The 15,106-nt window shown below is 36.4% G+C and overlaps 1 protein-coding gene and 1 pseudogene across 5 annotated transcripts in view; one reads left to right on the plus strand and one right to left on the minus strand.

Moving 5' to 3' along the window:
* The window catches only part of DTNBP1 (dystrobrevin binding protein 1), a 129,782-nt gene that overhangs the window by 17,600 nt on the left and 97,076 nt on the right, over nucleotides 1–15,106 (plus strand). For 3 of the 5 annotated variants that reach the window (XM_019742973.3, XM_019742975.3, XM_074335199.2), the window contains exon 5: nucleotides 10,719–10,851. In XM_019742973.3, coding sequence (XP_019598532.3) covers nucleotides 10,719–10,851 — 133 coding nt within the window. The remainder of the gene's footprint in view (nucleotides 1–10,718; nucleotides 10,852–15,106) is intronic. The other 2 variants (XM_074335198.2, XM_019742974.3) reach the window with 1 other exon arrangement.
* Nucleotides 167–1,906, minus strand: LOC109453330 (ubiquitin carboxyl-terminal hydrolase isozyme L5 pseudogene; annotated as a pseudogene).

A 15,106-nucleotide genomic window follows, 5' to 3' on the forward strand; every position in this document is an offset into this window, starting at 1 on the left:
TAGTGTTTCTCTGAGAAATTACTGAAAAAAGGGGGAATATAGGTTTCTGGCAGTAAGGCAGACTAGGTACTTTGAAAAGCCCATGGCTATAAAACAGTTAAATACTGGATAGATTTTTTTTTTTTTTTTTTTGGAATTGGGGAATATTGGGGAACAGTGTGTTTTTCCAGGGCCCATCAGCTCCAAGTCAAGTCATTGTCCTTCAATCTGGTTGTGGAGGACGCAGCTCAGCTCCAAGTCCAGTCACCATTTTCTATCTTAATTGCAAGGGGCACAGCCCACTATCCCATGTAAGAATTGAACTTGCAAACTTGTTGTTAAGAGCTCGCGCTCTAACCAGCTGAGCCATCCAGCCGCCCCTGGATAGATTAAGAAAAAAAAAATTATTGCACTAAGCTCACAAAAAATTATGGCAGATACTAAAGAGCCAAAAAATGAAAAGGGAACTGAGATCACAGTGGTAAAAAAACAAAAAAACCCACAGAAGGTGGGGTCAGATACTAAAACAAAAGTTTTAGAGATTTATGGAGATAGGAGATTTTGTCTATGGGGAACTGAGACGCCTATGAGTCTTTATGCAAAGCTCTTGCATCTTTTTTTTTTTAACTTGGGATGTTTATTACTTTTTCTGCTGGCAGCAATGAAAATCACTAGAAACTGTACTTTGTCCTTTTCAAATGATCTGCATTAAAGTCATACTTTTTCAAATAATTGGTATAGGAGATAAAATTCAGTTTTAAAATTTTCAAAATATTTAAATATCAAAGACAGAAATGCTGATTGTTTTTCCATTACTGATGTGAAAACATGAGATCCAGTTTAATCAAGATCTGACATTCTTAAATTTTAAGCATTTAACTGAGCTACAAGAGCAAAAGATTATTGATAACAATTACAGGTTGAGCATATCATTTGTGCATTTTCAAGGTTCATTACGGCAGTTACATATACAGAGAAGTTCTCAGATCCAATATCAGATTATGGAATTCAGGCAAGCGCTTTTAACTCTGCTTTTATTTAATCTGTACTACAAGCACATGATGCAGGTAGGGAAAAGGTTATGAATCCATGCATTAAAGACAAGACAGTCAGGTGCTATTGCCAAACATGCAGAGTCAATTAGGGTGTTGCTCAAAGTTTTTTATTCTTAATGGTTTCCGTGAAAGTAAATGCAGACTCAGAAATGTGTGCATATCCCAAAGTATCTTCTTCATTTAGTTTCTTGTGCTTTCTTTGCATTCTGTTTTTCTTTTGACTTTTCTACTCGTTGTATTAACTGCTGGTGTTCTGCTAAAGTCTTTAACAATTCCGTAATGAAAGGCAGGGAATTATGATTCCTTCTGATATTTTCAATTGTATCTTTTTAATTTCTGTACTTCTTCAATAAGCGTCTGATTTTTAGCAACCTCTGACTGAACAGCACTCAACATATTACCCTGATCTGTATCCATAGGTGCCTCAGTAAGTTGTCTTTGCAGCTCTGCATTCTTCTGTTCGTATATCATGTTTCTGTCACAGTGGCCATTAAATTAAATCGAATTTGACCTTCACTGTACTTTTGTGTCCTTTTGTCTGTGACTGGCCTCGCTGCACTGATCCAGTCATCTTTACTGCTTGCATCCTAAATCAGTCGGTCCTTCTTTTAATCCATCTAATTCATACAATCTTCCATTAACAAGAACATAACTGACAGTGAAAAGCATCTTCTTCTTTTGTTGATGTCTTTGCGTCAAGTTCAAACATTTGCTGTCTCGGTGAAACTGTTGTGTACTTGTTGGATCACATCCAAGTTGCTCAGTGCCATACCTTTCATAGCTGCATCAAAACTTTGTGAAAATTCTTTAAACTCTGATCATGTTTCTCCTAAATGGACATCTTGAGGGGTACAGTTCAATATCACACTTACATGGCTTAAGTAGCTCAAGCATTATTAATTACCCGCTTGACAAAAAATACTGTGTCAAGTCTTGAGTCCTGAACCACAGAGCCTGCTGGTTCTTCTGGTGGCCACTTATAAAGAAAAGTTAACCTGTGAACTGGCTTTAATTTTTCAAAATTCTCGGGCTCTAAACTCCTATTTCTTCTACTTGAGCTCCTTGGCAACCAAATCCTTTAAATGAGCTTGGTGAGGACCCCAGGGTCACTTTCCATAAGGCATCACTGCCCGGCCCTGCCACCATGGCCCCAGCCACACACTGCCCTGCTCCACTTCTGACTCTGGCTGCCTCCGGCACCTGCTGCCACCAGCCACTGATCTCAGCAAACTCGCCGCTCAGCTCATCAACCCCGCATCCAAAGCTCTTGGATCTATGAAGTGGGTACATCTCTCAGTGAAAGCATATGCTAAGAAAAAAAGAAAAGAAAAAAGCTATCTGTTGGTAAAAGGAGGCAACAAGGAAACCTGTCACGTGAGTGTGGGGCTCTAATGTGTACTTCCTGCATGATCAAGGAATCATCACATTAAGAAATGAAAGGGCCACAGATAACTGTTCTTTAACACCCAACAGATACAAACACAAATTCTACATGGATGAAACTTTGTTTAAGCTAGGCCCCTCAACAAGATTCCTACAGATTGATTCCTTACCACCCACTCAAAAAAAAGAAAGAAAGAAAGAAAAAGAAAAAAATAATTAGCAAACACAGAAAGAAAGAAATATATTACCAAAAGTTTGAGAGTCATCAGAACCAAAGAGTAAGATTTAGACCTACAAAGGACTTTGGATATCATACTGTTGGGCATAGACTGTTAAATAGTTACATGCAAAGTTTTTAAGAGATAAAAAAATGAATTAAAAGTAAGGAATAAGACTCTATCAAACATGACTTTAAAAAGTCATTAAGGGGTGGCCGGTTAGCTCAGTTGGTTAAAGTATAGTGCTAATAACACCAAGGTTGCTGGTTCGATCCCTGCATGAGCCACTGTGAGCTGTGCGCTCATTAAAAAAAAAAAAGAAAAAAGTCATTAAAAACCCAAAGAATGTGCTTAACAGCAGTTATATACAATGGAAGAAAGACTACAGTGAAGTAGAAGATAAAGTCAGTTACCGAGAAAGCATCTCTGAGATAGGAAAATGTGAAAGAGGAGTTAATAGAAAATAGTTATAGAAGGTTGAACCAAGTGAGATTACCAATATTGGACTAATTTTGGTCTGTAAAATTACAGGTTCATATGGGTCAGCTTAATGTCTAATAAACATTCTAGAAAGAGAATGAGGGAAAGACAATGTAGGAAAAGATAAATGGCTGAGAATTTTCCAGAAATGAGATATGTAAATCCTTAGGTCCAAAAAGTACAAGCAAGCAGGAAAAGTAATTATTAGTATACCTAGACAACTCATATTGAAACTACAGAACACCTAAGGCAAGAAAAAGAGCTCAAAGTAATTAGAGAGAAAAGACATCACTTATAAATGAATGAGTTTCACAGCAGATTTCTCAAACTGTTGTCAGGAATGAGGGCAAAGTAAGACATTGTCAGAAAAAAAATAGTTTGCTATCAACAATCACCCAGTAAAAGAACTTCTAATGAATGTATTTCAAGATAAAGAAAAATTATCTTGGAAAATAGGTCTGAGATATAGGAAGGAATAGTGAACAAAGAAAATAGTAAACCAAAGATAAATCTAAACAAACAATGACTATGTATTGATCAGTTATCTAATTAACAGTGGGATTAACAATGATAGAACAAAAATGCTGGATAATATAGCATGTGATCTGGAAGGCAGATTATCAGTTAAAGCATTCAAAAGTCCTTGCATTATTTACGGAGAGTGTACAGAGACTGATTAACCTCAGATTTAAAGTTAAATATGGAGGGCAGAATTTCAAGAGTAACCAGTGAAGAATAGAAATAGCATCATCTCTCACTTAATTTCAGTAATCCGTTTCTGAAAATCAGATGTAATGTGCAAACACTAACTGCCAAAATGCCCATAGTCCCTTATGTTTCTTACGTTTCAAATTGGAAAAGTTACAGTATGTTACATGTCAACCCTAAACCCTCAACCGACTTTCTTAAATACATTTAAAACTAGCAAAATGTCTATATATGGGTAGCAATGTGTTAGGATGTAAAGTGCTTAAAACATAGTTTTCTGATGCCTAAACTTCTGATGTAGTTATTAACAGTTGTGTCGTGTGTAATAGTGTGGCCGGTCACCACTAGCCACACACAAGGCCTGCGTATGGAGGTACTCCTCATACCCGTGTGATTCTGACGTTCTAAGAATTTGAAATGTAGTTTGAGAATCTTCTCACACATTGTTTTAAAATGTGCATCGAGCTTAAATATAAAGTTTTCCTATATAAGTGTCAGCGAGAACTTTGTATTGATGGGTATATGTTCTGTGAATGCGGATAATAAACAAAAGGCATTCTGCCTGTGAGACAGTCCTCCGCAGTGTATGACTGCTGGCAGACAAATTCAGCAGTGCGTAAAAAACAAAACACACCTGGTTCCTTCCAGGATTAAAAGATTGGTTTGACATTAGAAAATCTTTTCAATGCAGTTGACCACGTTCACATGTTAAAGAAGAAAAATATATGATTATCAGATGCAGAAAATACATTCAGTGAAATTAAGTATCTATTCAGAGTAACACATTTTAGCAAGTTTTTAACAGACAATATCTTTGTCCTAATGTCCACCCAAACCTGCAGTATTTGACTTGCAGTATATTGATCCCATCTTTAACCGTGTTGCTAAATCTACTTATTCTAATAATTTGTGTTTGGGGTGGGTTTCTTCCCCTCTAATCCATACAACTTTCATTTCTTCATGTCTTTTTACAGTGGGTAGAACTCCAGTATAATGTTGAATAAAAGTAGTGAAAGAGCGTGGTTCAAATTTTGGTTCCATCATACTTAAATGTGAGAGGGAAAACTATACATTTTTTTAAAAGGTTTTATTGGGGAAGGGGAACAGGACTATATTGGGGAACAGTGTGTATTTCCAGGACTTTATTGGGGTACAGTGTGTTGTTTTTTTCCCAGGACCCATCAGCACCAAGTCAAGTTGTTGTCCTTTCAATCTTAGTTGAGGAGGGCGCAGCTCAGCACCAAGTCCAGTCGCTGTTTTCAATCTAGTTGCATGGGGTACAGCCCACCATCCCATGTAGGAGTCGAACTGGCAACCTTGTTGTTGAGAGCTCACGCTCTAACCAACTGAGCCATCAGCTGCCCCTCCGGCAGCTCAGCAGCAGCTTGTTGTCTTCAGTCTAGTTGTGGAGGGAGCATCTCACTGGCCCATGTGGGAATCAAACTGGCAACCCTGTTGTTCAGAGCTCGCGCTCTAACCAACTGAGCTCTCCAGTTGCCCTATATTTTTTTAAACTATAGGTATTTTAGAAAATAGCAGAAGAGCTTTAAGACTCAGGGTAAGGAAAGATTTCTTAAACAGGCATAAAAAGCACCAGCCATAAATACAAATATTAATTTTTATCAGAGCTTCTATTCATCAAACACCACCATGAAAATGTTAAGCAATTCACAAAACAGAGGACAGGTGTTCATAAAATATGAACAACCACTACAAATCAATAAAAAGAGAACAGTCACACAATAGAAAAGCTAGCAAAAGATATGACCGGGCATTTTACAGAAGAAAAAAATATTTGAGTGGCCAGTAAACAAGAAAATGCATTCAAACTCGGTTAGTAATCAAGGAAATACAAAGTAAAACCACAAATCTATACTCCTTAGATGATCAAAATTTTAAACCTTGAGTTTTCTGTGCAGAGACAATCATTATTTGCAGCAGGCAGTTTTGTTTCTTCCCTTAGAAGAAACAAGATGAGGAACAACTAGAACTAGGGAGTGTGAATCCATCGGCACAATCATGTTAGAAAAATGAATTGGCATTAATTGTAAGTTGAAGGTGCACATACCTGTCAGACAAGTCCACTTCATAGGGCTATTTCCAGAGCATTGTGTCCCAAGCTTTCCCCTGATAACATCCGTTGGGCACATGCTCATTACTGTGTAATACATAGATGAGGTTACCTGAAGGCCGCCTCTGAGGTGACTAGGGAAATCTGGCTACCCCAGCCTTGCTGAGACACCATGGACACATCTGTAACTCACTTGTGAAACTGACACATGTGCATCAGGAGCTTGATACCAGGATGTTGTAGCAAGTTCTGTTGAAACTTTAGACAGTCCCAAAGTCCATCTACAGAATAAATTACAGTATTATTCATAAAATCAAACACCATACAGTAGTGAAAATCAGTGAACTACTCTCTACATTTATCAAGTTGGGTGAATCCCACCAATAACGTTCAGTGAAGACTATATTCTGTAGAGGATCTTTAACAAAAATTATTCTTTTGATTGTAAGAAGTATTTTATAATAAAACACATAGGAGAATGAATTTTCTTTAAGATCCATTGTTGAATTTATGCTATCTGGGGATCTTAAATTTGTTCATAGTGGAATACTTGGTTATTTTAAGACCCCCATCTGATCCAAAGTGCCTCTGTAGCTCTTCAGAAATACAGTACTCAACTCAAAAAATGAAAAATTTATTTTAAAGCCCTCTGACATATTGTTGAGACATGCAAGTATTTAAAATGTGTATCTTTAATATATATGGTGTGAAACCTACCATGTTTATTTTGTCAGATGGTGCTCATGTGTCTTTCGTGGCCTTTAACCAGTTTCACCCTGCCAGGACAAATATATATAAAGACAATTCAGTCTTGTTTGACAAATTATTTTATACCCATCTACTTTAAAGCTAATTCTGACTATATAGTCTTAAAAATTCAGAGCAGTATCTTAGAAAATAAGCAGCTATGGTCAATGGTAAAGTAACTTTGTTGTGTAGGCCTTTTCTACAAGTTTATAACCATTTTTTTGTCTCCCTTAGCAATATATAAATGAATAAATAGTTAATACTGACTTAGGGGTTAGACTCTGAAGGCAGCTTTTTAAAGTTAGACTTCCAGTGCATTATTTGCTTGTAATTTGTATTATTGTGAAATATTTGCTTGCATTCAAATTGAACTGTTACGATTCCTGTTTTGTTTAACAATTTGAGGTGTAAGCGGGTTAAATTAGACATGGTTCGGTCTGTGTTCCAGCATGGAGCTCCGCTGCCTGTGGTAAAAGGTGACCAGAACTGGGTGTTGGAAATCCTAATTTCCGCGCTAATGTATTTTGACCTTGGGCACATAACTTAGTCTCTGTTTTACTTTCCTCCTCTATTAAATGATATACTGCCACCTACCCTGCAGGTTCTATTGAAGCAAAGTAGTGTGGAAATCACATAAGATAATGTACCCCCCAAACTCTGAACTTTGAGTTTTATACACAGTAAGGTACTGTTATTAGCCATTTTGCAAATCATTGCTATTCCCTGCTTTTTCTTCATTCTCCTAACTTCAGTGTCCACCAGGAGGAATTTTGGAATGAAGACTGATGGGTTCGTCTTGCTCCTTAAACTTGATTTCCTGGTGTTAAATCTGGGGTTATTCAGAATTGTTTACTTGGAGGTGGACATATTGGTCTTCTGGAAATCGCTTATTTTTAATCATTCAGTAAAGTTTAAATACAGATTTTTAGAACCCTTTCTTTTGCCAACTTTTCTTCTTTCTTTCATATACCTCTATAACACAACCCCTAGAAAATAGTGATTTAAGGGCATTGGCTTACATGTCATATTCCCTGGGATTGACTCGAGTTCCACTGTGGTCCTTGGGCAAGTGATTTAGCTTCATTACGCCTCAGTTTCTTCATTTGTGAAATGACAATGCTTAGTTCACAAGATTGCTGTGTGGTTTAAATGAGATAATGTATGTAAATTGCTTTGCAGAGGGTCTGGCACATAGAAAATGCTCAAGATGTTTTAGTATTATTACATAATTATTGATAATGATTTCTGAAAATCTATTCAACCTCCCACTCTTTTAAGTGGAAATGATATTTTAATGTATTTTGGTATACTCTTTCTATATATACTTCTTATATTCTATATTCAGAATATAGTTTTTAATTTTGTGGCAGGCTCAAACTAGACTGTAGTTGTTTTAAAATTTATATTGCACTTTAATTTTCAGTAAGAAATGGCTAACATTCTAGATTTTTCAAGTTATTAACCTAATTTATCACTGTAAGATTTATCAAACTTTTTAAAAGATATGCCATGTACCAGGAAAAAAATATATGAGGTCTGACAGTGAACCTTGCGAATTTGTTGCAACGCTGTTGCTCACATGTTTTGATATCAGAGGGATTATTCATTATGAATTTGTACCAGCTGGACAAACAGTTAACCAAGTTTACTATTTGGAAGTGCTGAAAAGTCTGCATTAAAAAGTTAGACAACCTGAACTTTTTGCCAACAATTCATGGCTCTTGCATCACGACAATGCACCAGCTCACTCGGCACTGTCTGTGAGGGAGTTTTTAGCCAGTCAACAAATAACTGTATTGGAACACCCTCCCTACTCACCTGATCTGGCCCCCAATGACTTCTTTACCCGAAGATAAAGGAAATATTGAAAGGTAGACATTTTGATGACATTCAGGACATCAAGGGTAATACAACGACAGCTCTGAGGGTCATTCCAGAAAAAGAGTTCCAAAGTTGCTTTGAAGGATTCACTAGGTGCTGGTGTCAGTGCATAGCTTCCCAAGGGGAGTAGTTTGAAGGTGACCATAGTGATATTCAGCAATGAGGTATGTAGCACTTTTTCTAGGATGAGTTTGCAGCCTTAATTGTCAGGCCTGTTATTTATCCTCACATCAGTCCTTTCATATAGGAATTATTTTTTCTTTTTTGAATATAAGTACTGAAGCTAAGAGAATTGGTGAAACTTGCTGCCAATGTAAGCACCAAGAGGGCAGGATTTTGTTTTTTTCTGTTTTGTTCACCATTGTATCTCTAGTGCCAAAACAGTGCTTGACAGATCGTGGCTGGTCTGTAGAAGTTTGTTCACTGTTATAAATGAATTTATGAACACAAATGCTTATTTTAAGCCTTAGTTTCCTTATAATTGCATCACTGCTTGTCTATTAACACTGCTCAGTATTTTTTAGACTACTTCAGGGATCTTTTTAAAACCAGTAAGCAATAGGCATTTTTAAGTATACAAAATTAATGGGACTGCAACCTGAGTAGTCTTGGTGTCACTTCCCCAGCTCAGTTGAGGCTGGTATGTGAGAGATGATGCCATTATCTCTCCAACGTGGGCTGAAAAACAAAGGGCAGGTGTGGGAGATGGAGACAGAATGAGGAAACTGGGCAGCTTCCTAACCTGTATTGTAGCTTGGTTCTTTTATTTCAATGTTGTGAATTCCCTAGAGTATTGAAATGAAGAAACACAATCTAGCACTACATACAAATAATTTTACATCTTATTTTGATATTTTTATTCCTCTAAAGTGCTTTCTTATTTTAGTGAGATTCAGTAAGAATCAGTTGTGTTCGTGTTTCAACTTGTGTAGACTCTAAATCTTGGGCTGTGTAAATTGTCTTTTTTTTAAATATAACTTAACTGTGAACTCTGATTTATATAAAAAATTCAAATGTACTTTTTTCTGTTATATAATGAATTTTGCCATCTTTATATTTATTGTACTAATGTGAGGGTATCTTTCACAGTTCTCGCTTATCATTGGTGATGTTTGAAAAGATGGCCTCTCCTTGCTCCTTCTAAATCTTATTCTAGGCTCTTTCCCCTCCCACCATGTTAAGACCAAAACAAAATTGTCTGGGAGAAACTGATGTCTGTCATTTTCTTTACAGTCTTCAGGAAAAAAAAAAAGTTAGAATTATTTTAGACTACTCTAGTATCTCAGCACCCTGCTATTAAGAATCCTTTATGGGGGCAGCCACATGGCTAAGTTGGTTAGAGCGCGAGCTCTTAACAACAAGATTGCTGGTTCAATTCCCGCATGAGATGGTGGGCTGCGCTCCCTGCAACTAAAGATTGAAAACAGCAACTGGACTTGGAGCTGAGCTGTGCCCTCCACAACTAGATTGAAGGACAATGACTTGACTTGGAGCTGATGGGCCCTGGAGAAACACACTGTTGCCCAATTAAAAAAAAAAAAAATTGATTAAAAAAAAAAAGAGACAGTATATGTCGGTAATTCTTTAAAAAAAAAAAAAAAGGAATCCTTTACAACTGAATTCCTTCTTTGTCAATATAAATCCTTTTCTTTTTTCTCTGGAACGGATGGGTTACCTCAAAATGCCTTCATACACAAGTGCTCTTTATGCATTAAGGGTTCCTGTTAAATGTAAGTTGAATCATAGTATATTCTAAATGCATTAGGGAAATTTTCTGCTAAAAGAATTCCGTTTCGTAAAGCAAGTAATTACCCAGTAATTATGTTTTGGGTTGTTTTGTTTGTTTTCTTTTCAGTTGTTAGTGGTAGTTTTTTTGCTTTATTTTTCTAGATTTGGATTTTCAAGTATGGGGTTTACTTAAAAATAGGGTGTATACTTAGAAGTGATTTCTGAGGTCATTTCTGAACTTTGTCTTCTCTGGGTTAAGGTGCACTGAGACAAGCAGTAATTTGAGGTTCTCTGCACTGAATATTAAGTTGGTTCTTTTCTAAGAAAGAAAACAACTTCAGTGTTCCTGTCGTCTCTACTCAGAAGAGGGGTTTTTAAAGATCACAGCGACCAACTCTAATTGGGCTGGCTATGATTTCTTTGTGCCTAAAATCCGATTGTACTTTGCCCTTCCTCTTCATGTCGCAGCAGGTGGATAGCAAGGTGGTTATGCTGTCAGCACACTGGGAGAAGAAGAAGACGAGCCTGATAGATTTACAGGAGCAGCTTCAGCAGCTTCCAGGTTTAATAGCGGACTTAGGATCCGTGACAGCAAATCTGAGTAAGTTTTATGTTTGTATCTGTACGTCACTTTTAGGAATGAAAATAATTTGGACAGAACTTGGTATCATTTCAGAGCTTTCTAAGAATACATTAAATTCTTAGTTTACACAGTGTTTTGGAAAATAGTGAGTTCTAGTTAATTTCATACTCTGATTAACCGAGGATTAGACAGAAAACAATTTAAAGTGTAGAAAGTATTTCTAAAATATGCCACTATTTCTGCCTCAGTTCAGCTCAGGAAAGATAATTTTCTTGATTCTTAAAGTAACTCAGGGTTGCCTTTGTGACATTAGATCTCTGTGTAAAAGTATAAATGTAGAAAATAAAAGGGATTAGGGTGACCTTATTCTGACTGTAGTATGTACTCTGGAAGTTGTTGTTTTAAAAATTAGGTCTGCGTAGAGCTTCATGTCTTGCAGTATGCTTCCCCCCTTCATGCTGATGAGAGATCAGACAAATCCAGTTAAATGAGGGTATCGGTTTGGCTAAATTTATATCTTGTGGACATTTTCTTTCTTTCTTTTTTGGTGCGTTACTGCGATGAATTATGCTGACAGTCTTTATTTCTTGGGTTATATTCAGAAAATTAACATTTATGTTTGAGGATGCCACATCTTAGGATAACACTGTGGCTTATTATTATTTTCTAACCAAGCTTAAGGTCTTAGTGAAGTCAGAGGTAGGAGCTATCTATGCACGAGATAAACTTCTTGAGCTAATGTAATAACCTGATCTAATCTTATGGGTAAGAAGATTTCGTACCCATCCTGTTTTCCAATATTACCTTTTTTTAAAAAAGCAAAACAAAACTGATTTACAAAACAAGTAATTAGTAAATCATAAAACAGTTTTTTATGTGTCAATAAAATTACCTGAGTGGTATTTGGAATGCTATTGCTGATAACAGCTTTTATAGCACTTACTATGTGTCAGAGATTCTTAGTGCTTTCCAAACATTATCTTTAATCCTCATAAGAACCCCACAAAAGTAGCTTTGATCAATCATCCCACTTTACAGATAAGGAAAGTAAGGCTTGGAGAGGTTGTGACTTGCTCAGGGTCACACAGTTGATTAAGATGTGGCTCCAGGATCCCATCCACAGTAACGCTGTCCCAATGGGGGATAAAGCAGTTAGGGTGACAGCTGTCAGTAGGCCTCCGGAGCTGTATTCTTTAAGCCCTGGCTGTTAAAATGTTATCTCGTGTCAGTGATTTGTTATTTTTGAAGGTAGGGCCTGGAAAAGATATCCTGGAAAAGGGTCTCAGGAGAAACGTGGGCTAGCTGTGGTGGCCCTCTGCATTTTTTCCTTTTGGCATCTATAGGCGTGATCCTTCTCAAGCCTTTCATAACTAATTGATGGAAATAGCCTCCAAGGTAATTAGGATTCTTTGTTCACCCACTGTCTTTTAGCTTATCTTCCTGCATCTCTTTGAATTGGTTGCTTTTCATTGGTTGTATATTTCTTTGCAGAGATATTCTTTCATGATAACCTCCCCTCTTTTTTTCCCCAGCTAAGAGTAAATTCTGTTTATAGATGTTCTTTATTTGACACCACTCTGCTGATTAAATGCATTTTGCCAAAATTCTAATTATTTTCATAATTAATTCTGCTTAGGAAATGCAGTTTATACAAGTCTTTCTTAAAATAGAATATGCTGTTTTCATTCTCAATTAGGATTTTAATATCCTGAAAAAAGTTTGATATTTAGTGATATATATATATAACCTTCCTCTTTGGAAATTTCATCATGGCTTCTTAAATGAATGAGGTGGGCTTCCCCAATTCTCACTTGAATTCTCTGTCTTTGCTAATCTGAGACCATCAATCACCAGTGACAAATTAAAGCTAAAGGATTCTCTGAACTGCTATTCTGGACAGATAATCACTTCCAAATAATTTGAATCATATATATATTTTTCTAGTCTATATCTAACTTATATAGAGCTCTTTTTGGAGAGTTAATTCAGTTTGCTTAGAAGACACCTCTAAAATCTAGATGGTTGGTTTTTATATTTATTGCCAATCTGAATTATCATTAGCATTTGAAATATATGCTACCTTTCATTTTACTCTGTTGTTGTTATTTGCCTGATATTTATACAGGCAAATTATTTATACAGGCAAATATTTATACAGGCAAGTTAGTCACTGTAGAAGATTGCAAGTCACAACTGGAATTCCAGAGGCCTAGTATTTGTTGGCCTAGAATAAGCTCATAGAGAGGTGTTTTGAAATCGTGAGACTTTTAGATAAGCAACTTAAACCTTTTGGAATCAGTGCTGACTTTCTTTACAGTGGGAAAATAATTTGAAGCCAAATTTTGTGGGATACATTGTATAAACGTATCCATATCATTAATATATTTTATGGATTAATTTATGCATCGTTTTTAGGTAGTTTGGATGCACTTAGTGTTTTTAATTTTTACTCTTACACTGGATTCTTTTATTTTTTGGTAGCCTCAAAATATCTCTTATCATCACTTAAATACCTTGATATCACTTAAATACCAAGACTTAAATAGTCAAGTAATAATAAAAAATAAAAATAACTAATAACTGACCTATATTTAATCACAGGATTCCCTTAACTTCTTTGTACTTTTTACCTTTTCACTGTTGGATCTAATGCTGTATCCAGTAAGCCCCTCCATTTCCCAGACTACTTAACTCTTCTGGTCTTGCTCTGCTCTCTGGAGGGTCTTCCCTTATTAAAGAGTAAAGGCTTTATATGATGTGAACAATTTGGACCTTTGATGATGCCTTTATCCTATGGCTTAAATATGATGCCTGATTACTTGATCCCTCAGGAATTGTTAAGTAAGAATGAATAATCCATTCATGTTTTTTTTTATGGGGTGTGATCCATCCAGCTTACAAAAGCCTGTGTAATATGCATGGATACTTACTGTTAAGGCTTGTCATTTAAAAAAGAAATGACAAAGGTGTGCTGGGAATTGGTAAATAAGGGCTGCAAACTAACTCGCAGATCTGGGTTTGGATCCCAGTTCCACAACTTCCTGGCTGTGAGACTGCAGAATGAGGATAAGACTACTTGCCTCCTAGGGTATTTGGAGGGTTGAAGGAGATGACAGATGTAAAACACTTAGCATAACGCCAAGTATCTATCAGGCATCGGCTGGGTACCATGACCTGTATGTATGCTCTGGGGATACAGCACTGAATAAGACCAGACACCTGCCATCAGGATGCTGACATTCTAGTGGGAGTCTCCCTAGCTTTTACACGTTTACAAATCCATTGTCTGTGACAGAAAGGTTTGTATGGATGTTATGCAATTTAGCTTGTCTTTCAAAATAGTTTAGAATGCAAAAACCACAGCATGAAATGTGATGAGATGAACAGTGTAGTATTCTGTGCATTGAAAGACAGTATGTAAGGATGGGTGGAATGTTCTCATCCAGATTCTGTACACTTTCTCATTCTATGTAATAACCACAGTGTGCATTTAATCATAAAACTACTAAAATGTTTGAAAAGTATTTATTGAATTACCTTGATCTTCCACCAGAGGGTAGTCTAATCCTATTCCTTTATTGAAGTTTAAAATGTCAAGAGCTTGTCTGAATTTCCTCTGTTGCTTAGTTTATTTTATATGACTTACTTTAAACAGTTACCTTCATCTAGAACAGAAAATCCTGTTAATTCTTAGATAACAAAGTGCTGTAAGAGAATGACATTCATATACTGAGTTTGTAGCTTTCTTTTGATCTGACCTAACCTGATATATTATTGTTCTGCTTTCTTCTCTGCAGAATTTGAGAGAGCATCTAGCAGGGAGACTGTCACAGCTCTCAGTGTTTCATCAACTAGATTGTCTTACTGTCCAGGTTACTTTTCTGAGATTAGGCCCTTGAAGTGGCATATAAACTCTCTTTAGACACCTTTTGTATGCTAAAGAGATCTCATGTGTTCCATAATGGCTCTTACAAGTTAATGCACTTCTTAAAGTTCCTTTTTGCCATACCATCATTACTGTATCACCTGATTACATGAAAGCACAATGTAAGCATTTGAAGGATCTTGCGGTCTGTTAGTACCTGTTCTCTGTGACCTATGGATTTGCAGTCAAAGATTTCTTTGTTCCTTGAGGCTAATTGTTTTTGTGAGAAAAGTACTCATTAAGTGTGAAATTACTAGTTTTACCATGATGCTCCATTTTTCATATATCAGGGATTACACTATATATAACATGTATTTGAAACAAATGGTACAAAGAAAAATTCCAAGC

The sequence above is a fragment of the Rhinolophus sinicus genome, chromosome 14 (genome assembly GCF_057876585.1).
Source record: "Rhinolophus sinicus isolate RSI-liver-muscle chromosome 14, RSI-T2T, whole genome shotgun sequence".
Classification (NCBI taxonomy): Eukaryota; Metazoa; Chordata; class Mammalia; order Chiroptera; family Rhinolophidae; genus Rhinolophus; species Rhinolophus sinicus.